Raw genomic sequence first — 7,938 nt, 5'->3', positions numbered from 1 at the left:
GTAATGGTGAAGGGATAGATCAAATAGGCCAATTGATGGAAGGTTTGAGAAGAAATGTCATGCTCCCTTGTAGAAGTATTTTTTTAGTATTTTTAAAATACAAAAATACAGTAGTTTATTTTGATACATGGTGTGGCTGATGTATTTTGTAGTTTATTTTGATACACTTAAAATTAAGGTATTTGGTATTTTATTTTAAAATACATTTTGATGTATTTTTGCCCAACCCTGCTCATTCTAAAAGATTGCTTATTTGGCCTTTTGCTTCTGCAATTAAATAAACTCTACTTCCCTGTCATAGGCCTATTCTCACTCTAACAGCATACATATTTTGAATATTTTTAAATATTTCATACTTACAGTTTTGTTGGTGTTAGTTTCTGTCTCTGCCCTCAATGTCTCTCTCTTTCACACACACAAAGAAAATGGTCTCAATATCGATGTTAATTTGAATAATATTTTAGAAAGGTGTTCTATTAAATTATCTATATCATTGCATTAACTGTACATTTAGCTTCCTTATACAATTTATGGTTTAGATGATAGAATTATGAATGGATCATCGTTACATGTTTTTAAAATAAGGGCGACTCTGGTGTTAGAAAAGGCCATAGACATTGGTGTAATTCCAAGTCCACGGATTCAGAGACTGTTGTTTAAATGTACTAGACAGTGACCTTGAACCGACACAGAGCCAGTGGGAAGCTCAAGGACAGCAAAGCTTTGTAGAGAGGAACCGGGTGCGGCAGCCCATTAGATGTTTGTTAAGATATAAACTACTGGTTAAGATGCTGTAAAGAACACAGTTTTGTAAAATATGTTATGGGAAGGCATTTATTAATTCTTATTGGTACTCACGTTCATTTCTAGTTAATTAGTTGTAAACCCATAAGACATGGGAGCAGCACACAAACTGTGCCATTCAAAAAGCCTATAAGCGATCGTGGCTTTTTTTTTGTTTGGATGAAAAAAGCTCGATTCACGGATTATGATTTTTTTTTTTTTTTTTTTTTTTTTTTTTTGTCAATAGCAGGATTTTCTGTTTGTATTTGGCGTGCTATTTATACGCAGAAATGACCATTGGTGTGCATGTGATACGCACCTGTTTGACGTGCATATAACGCACTTTTGGCACATATAATATGCCCCTACCCCACACCACTAGTTCTACCCATTGCGTATCATATGCGCGCAAAAAGTAATTTCAGCGTATAAATAGCATGCCCTAATGGGTAATTTAATTACTTTTTGGAAAAGTAAAGGGATTACTTTTAATTTGTCTGAATGTAATTGCATTAAATACTGTATAGACTAGAACAATAAAACAATAGTGAATTTAACATCAAAATTTAACGTGTAATGTTAAAATGTATGTTTTAATGTAATCTTCCTTTAAAACGTTTGGTCAGTTCAAAAATAATTAATGCAATTTTCTTACAACCTAATAATTAATTTAATTAATTACAACCTAAACCTAAAACCTACAACCTTAAACTAAAAGACTTTCAAATCACACGAGCCAATATTTTATTCACAATAGAACGATAACATAACAAATGTTTAAACGGAGAAATTTTACATTTGTATCCACTAAATGAGCTCATTTAAAATTTGATGCCTGCTACAGGTCTCAAAAAAGTTGGCACAGGGGCAACAAATGGCTGAAAAAGCAAGACATTTTGAAAAGATTCAGCTGGGAGAACATCTAACAACTAATTAAGTTAATTGATATCAGGTCTGTAACATGATTAGCTATAAAAGGGATGTCTTAGAGAGGCAGAGTCTCTCAGAAGTAAAGATGGGCAGAGCTGTGAAAGAGTGTGTAAAAAGATTGTGAAATACTTTAAAAAACAATGTTCCTCAACGTCAAATTGCAAGGGCTTTGCAAATCTCATCATCTACAGTGCATAAACATCATCAAACGATTCAGAGAAACTGAATTTTTCAGTTTTTCAGCTCATTTTGTGCATAAAATTTCTCAGTTTAAACATTTGTTATGTTATCTATGTTCTATTGTTAATAAAATATTGGCTCATGTGAAAGTCTTTTAGTTTTCATTTTATTCGAATTTAAAAAACGTCCCAACATTTCGGGAATTGGGGTTGTAAAAGAGCAGTTTCATGTCTTGTATTGTTGGTTGAGATTGAGGGATTCAAAAAGTAATAAGTAATTAAATACTTTTTAGAGAGAGTAATAAGTACAGTAATCTAATTATACTATTGCAGATGTACTAGTAGCTAGTAATTAATTAGTTGTTTTTTTTTAGAGTAACTTACCCAAAACTCTTAATAAACCGTACTGTAAATATGAGAACATTTCATTGACCCTGGATTTGCTTTGTGTGCTTTAATCTATGCTATAAAATATATAATTTCATTTAACGTTTCAAATCACCTGATGTTCTCATTGAATTCATGTAAGAAATGAGATTGTTTTGCTGAGAAAATAATAAATGATAAAAATTGCACCTAAATCTGTAAATGATCTTAAATTACAAATAATAGGCCTACATCTTAAAAAAAGTATGCCTAGGTCTAAAACTGTAAATAGTTTTAATCATGTAATATAAGCCAGGATATCAGTATGAGTGAAAAAACCCACCTCTTTTGGTACAGTATGAAAGGCATTACAGTATAATAATTAAAAAAAAAAACTAATAAAACTAGGTTAATACTTTGTCAGATATGAAACACAGTGGGCGGCACCTTCTGCAATTCACTTGCAACCAGTGTCATGTGACCACTATATACAGCCAATAGGGCGCAGCCTGGTCCCCCTACATGTTAAATGTCAGATTTGCTATAAACTTTAAACTCTTAGTCTGGCCCGCCAAAATGGGCGAGCATAATCTTCTTAATCCCGGGTTTGTTGGACAATTCGTTAACATTCATACAAGAGATGCATGTTATCTCTCCAATGTTCGTGCGTCGGGGGGACCGCTAGCGGGTTTAGGACATACCCTCCGCTTCTCAGGAAGGGACAATGTCTGCTCTTTGCCTTGGAACCCAACGAAACCATGCACTGGATACCCACAATCTTATGTTAGCGGCCCCGTTTCCATAAACACCACATACAATCAATCATGCGACATTCCTCTGCAGGAAGACAACAAATGTTTTTATAGTGAGAGTGCACGCGCCACCAGCGGTGGTGGTGACAATAACAGCACCAATCTTAAATCAAACGAGAAAGCACGGGAAAACTCATCAGTATCCACTTCTGCAGAGAACGGACTGAAGAATGTGAACGGAGTGGACAACAGAGGAAGTTATTCCAAATATGACTACTTAACAACTGCCGAATATTTAACCCCAAATCCTCCATCGTTTCGGTCACTTGAATCAGATTCTGGTTCTTCAATCCTTAACGAGGGGGCCAAGACCCCATCAGACATCACGCATTCACTAACATCCCCTGACATCCACGCAAGTGTTACCGCCCTGAACGGAGGTGAGTCTTTATAAAATTTTGTCTTTGTGTCTAGATGAGAAGATCTTGAAGAGAAATCATACTCTAAAAAGAGTTCCAAGCCCTTGGGCATTAATGTGCACTTTCAAATAGCCTAAGTTAATTTCGTAGCTTGTACGTATAGCTTGCCTTTTAACCAAACATGAACAAAAATCATTACAGAATTTTCTTCTTTTTTGTTTCTAAGGTGCGCTGTGGTACCCAATTCTCACACGCACCCGAAAGAAGCGTAAACCCTATTCAAAACTTCAACTGAACGAATTAGAGGGTGAGTTTATCCTCAATGAGTTCATCACTAGACAGCGGAGGAGGGAACTGTCTGACCAGCTAAATCTCACGGACCAACAGGTGAAAATCTGGTTCCAGAATCGTCGCATGAAGAAGAAAAGGCTCTTGATGCGGGAACAGGCATTGTATTACTTTTAGAGCGAAGCTTATCCTGACTGAGATGATTCATTGAACATCTGGATATCTGAATATATTGCTGATTGTTTGATGTTACACATTTGATTTGGGATGTATTATGCATAGAGAAGTGCGTATCAATAGCACGATTTTCTGTTTTTGGCGTGCTATTTATACGCAGAAATAACCATCGGCGTGCATATAATACTCACTTTTCGCGTGCATATGATACGCACTTTTGGCGTAGCCCCTACCCCACACCACTAATCCTATCCATATGCACGCAAAAGGTAATTTCAGCGTATAAATATCACGCCAAATACAAAAATATACTCGTACTATAGATACGCAGTACTAGGAGATCGTGATAATTCTCATTGAAGCTTGACTGACCATTAAGTAACTACCACAGTTTTACCACAGTAACGCCTGTCCTTACACAACACCCTGCAGCCGAAAGGTTTACTACACAGCAACAGTGTTAAGAATATAATAATATTAATAATGCTTTCATTTTTTCCGTAACATGGTCTAGGTTTAAGGAAAAGTCCTCTTCACCAAGCGGGCGTACACGTTAAGGACACTAACAGCAAAGCTATAAATGTCAAATCATTCAACACAGTCTCATATGACATTTTCTAACTATTTTATGTTTCTGCAAATTGGTGAAATCTATTCGTGCGACCTCACTGGTACATTCTCTCACTGAGGGTTAAGTGTGTGGGTGAGTTTAGAGATGCAGCTTCATGCTTTCTTTTTATACAAATCGTACGTTTCGTATAATCACATCGCACGATTTCGTACGAAATAGCTGATTCGTAAAATAGAAAAGACAAAATTTATATATTTAATTTTCAAGTGCAATATAAGCATGATCCTGCACCCCTAACCCCACTCCTAAACATAACTGTTATGTTCAAAAAATGCTTGTCAAATCTGTTAACTGTAGATTGCCAGGGTAAAGAAACAGTGGCTTTGTTATTAGAGCCTCCTGATGATATTATGGCTAATTGTAGTTTGTATTTCAAGATGCAATTAATTTTTTTTTTTTTTTTTTTTTTTTTTTTTTTTGTCGTTTCTTTGTAGTTCAGACCAAAGTGCAGACCACGGTGTCAAGCTTTAGCAAGTATTATTGTTGTGATTTGCATGTAACAATGTTTACGATGCTCGTTTTTTGAACATTCATTGCCCTCTTTCTTAGTGCTGGCAGTTGTCTTAATGGTTTATTTGTTAAAAAGGAGTACAGGATAGCAGTGTAGGCTATAATACTACTGTTGTAATGGCGTTTTATAATCAGTGCAATGTCTTCTTGTTGTCTCGGGTTTGTTTAACCTTGGTGCAAATATATGCTAAATGATATCAGTGTTCAGTTACTTTCCAGTAAATGTGATTATACCTAATAACTGTTTTCTGTTCTCTGTTATTGTCTGACATGTTTTTTTTTCTTTTTTTTCTTCACATTATTCAGTTTAATACAAAAGAAAAAGAACATATTCCGTCTGTCAAAAAAAGCACGTATAAGTACTGTATCTATAGTTTTAGCAGTGATATATGCTTCTAAATTATATACTACTGAAAAGGAAGATTTGTTCTTGATACATGTGGCATCTATAGGGTTCGTGCAATAGCCTGCTTAGTCGGAAATATGAACATTTTGGAAGTTTGTTTTTTAACACGTTCAAAGTTACGTTTCACTCTAAAGTATATCCAACACGTCATGTTTTATTTATTCATTTATTAATTTATTTATTTTTTATGTACACTCCCCAATGTCCCAATGTCCTGTTATGAAGTTATTTAAAAAGGATGCTTTGCCGCCTTAAAGCTGCGTGCAAGTGTAAAAACGTTTTTGAACGTCAGCATGCATGAGAACACCTCTCATTTGTTTTTCCACAATAAATGCTCTTATTATAAACGTTTAGGACACCCGCGGATTCGACTTTGAGACAGACTCGGGCGTCTTTACAGCAGCCTGTCTGTCTGTGGCGTTGACACAGACCTTGAATGTGGCAGTGGGAGGGTTAGCGAGACACTGAGTTTCAGTGTGAGAAAATGAGTAAACATTGCAGATGTCTTCTAAACATTTTAATTTAGCTTCTTGATTAAAAAAAAAAAAAAAAAAAAAAAAAAAAAACAGACATGCAAGAATGTTTCTTTTTTTTTTTTTTTTTTTTACCTTTTTTAAACGTAAGAGAAATCAGGAAACATCGTCACTCAGTCTTTGCAATAGCAACATAGGGCAAAAATAATAGCAGGCAAATTTAATTAGGCTAAATAACCTGCTAATATAATTAATTATAATAAGTAAAAAGTATATTATGTATACATCACCTTATCAACCTAAATATATTAGCTTACACCAACAAAACTAAACTTTAGGATAATAAGATTACAACCTTTTACAGTGATTGTGAATCTTATAGTAGAAATTAAATGCGTTTTTTAAAAATCGTTTCAAACTTGAGAGGAGAAAAGGACTAATTTTACATTATTTTGGTAAGTTTTCAGTAAACGTTTCCAAAATGTTTGGTGTTTGTTTGATACTATTTCGGCCAAAATCGTTACAGGCATACAATTAATTTCTACATTGTCATTATAATTTGATGATTAAAACAAGTAGGCCTAGGCTATTTAAATTTTGTGTAACAAAGAACACGTTGTATTCATTATATATTTATTTATAAGCATGTACCATTGATTTCTTGACTTGTTTCTGAACATAACCTAAAACTGCATTGTGTATTATCGTGCAGTTTAAACGCCAAAATGAGTTTTTACGTGATATGATAGCACTGTAAACCCATTAAGTAGGATTAGTGGTGTGGGGTACGTGCATAATACGCCATAAAGTGTGTAGCATCATATGCACGCGAAAAACTAAGAGACTTTCTGAGACATACTCTTTTATGCTTCTAGTCTCATTTCCTCTCATTATCACTCGCTTTAGCGTGTCCAGTTGAAACTAAAAGCACGAGGGGGAAAAGGGATCCCTGCGGTTTATTAGTAATCTGCAGTGTGCCGCTGTTATTAAAGGTCTGTCAGTCCGTATTAAACGGTTTTACTGAACGTAAACATGGCTATATTATTTTCATAGGAGGACTGTGCATTATGTTCACGTGGAAATACAGAGATGTTTTAAAGTCAACCCACGCCTTTAACTAATCTCTTCATTGGCCGTCGTTTTTCTAATATAAAGCGAATCGTTGGCTTCAAGTGACATATTTTTTTTTCAGTCTGAGAGAAAGAATTAAACCAGGGCTCAAGCTTCCTTGGCTAACACGCTGTACACACAACATCTCTGTTTATCTAATGTTTATTTGCAGGTTACCAATGTTTTTTACTTAATTTGACAGGTTTATTTAATCAACTCAAATGTAATTTCTGATTCAAATAATGTTACAAAGCACATTTTAGGTTACCTGGAAAAGATTCAGTTGCTGTTTTCTCATTTACTAATCAATAAAATATTTATATTTGATAATCTTGAGGATTTTAAATTAAGGTTACGACTTAGCTTTTTAAGTTTTTGACATTTAAAGTAAAATCACCACTATTATCACCTAAAGAACGATCTGTACTTTTGAGTTTAGACTCAGGTTTTTGATATGTTTTGTCAGTGTAGAGAAGGAAGACGATACAATTAAACTTACAACAATTTAGTGTGACAAGAAAATGGCTTTAGAGGTATATTGGAAAGAAATAAACTATTTTGCAATAAGAACAGGACATATAGCTAATAAATCTGAAGTGATTCGAAATGCAACTTCAAACACTAGCACTGTTCTTTCTCTGAATTTAAAACGGAAGGAAGTAGAGGAGGAAATTAAACATCATAAAGCGAGACCTCGGGGTGCCATGGCTTACTGCAACCGAATACTGTTGGAAATGAAGACTCGTTAAGGAAATGCACATACTAAGGAATAAAGGAATGAAGCGCATTTCACGCCTAAAGAATTATTGTTAGGCTATTTAATTTGAATGTTTCACTGGCTCTGCGAGTTTTTGTTTGTGTGTGCGTTCAGTCTCATAAAGTAAGTGTAAAGTGGACCTAAATGGCGGCTTCAC

At 34.7% G+C, this 7,938-nt stretch overlaps 1 protein-coding gene across 1 annotated transcript; it reads left to right on the top strand.

The window, feature by feature from the left end:
• Nucleotides 1–2,366: 2,366 nt before the first annotated feature.
• hoxc12b (homeobox C12b) lies at nucleotides 2,367–3,894 on the top strand. The gene is made up of 2 exons (XM_051912799.1): nucleotides 2,367–3,450; nucleotides 3,656–3,894. Exons 1-2 carry the CDS (start codon nucleotides 2,781–2,783, stop codon nucleotides 3,892–3,894), a joined length of 909 nt encoding a protein of 302 aa, XP_051768759.1. The 5' UTR covers nucleotides 2,367–2,780.
• The last annotated feature ends 4,044 nt before the right edge of the window (nucleotides 3,895–7,938 follow it).

Source organism: Ctenopharyngodon idella, chromosome 11 (genome assembly GCF_019924925.1).
Source record: "Ctenopharyngodon idella isolate HZGC_01 chromosome 11, HZGC01, whole genome shotgun sequence".
Classification (NCBI taxonomy): Eukaryota; Metazoa; Chordata; class Actinopteri; order Cypriniformes; family Xenocyprididae; genus Ctenopharyngodon; species Ctenopharyngodon idella.
The sequence above is the reverse complement of the archived record's forward strand: the minus strand, read 5'-3'. Positions and strand labels throughout refer to the sequence as shown.

Coding starts and splice junctions, on each gene's coding strand:
- hoxc12b (XM_051912799.1), top strand. CDS start 2,781: ATGTTAAATGTCAGATTTGCTATAAACTTTAAACTCTTAGTCTGGCCC. Junction 3,451..3,655: donor TGTTACCGCCCTGAACGGAG/GTGAGTCTTTAT, acceptor TTTGTTTCTAAG/GTGCGCTGTGGTACCCAATT.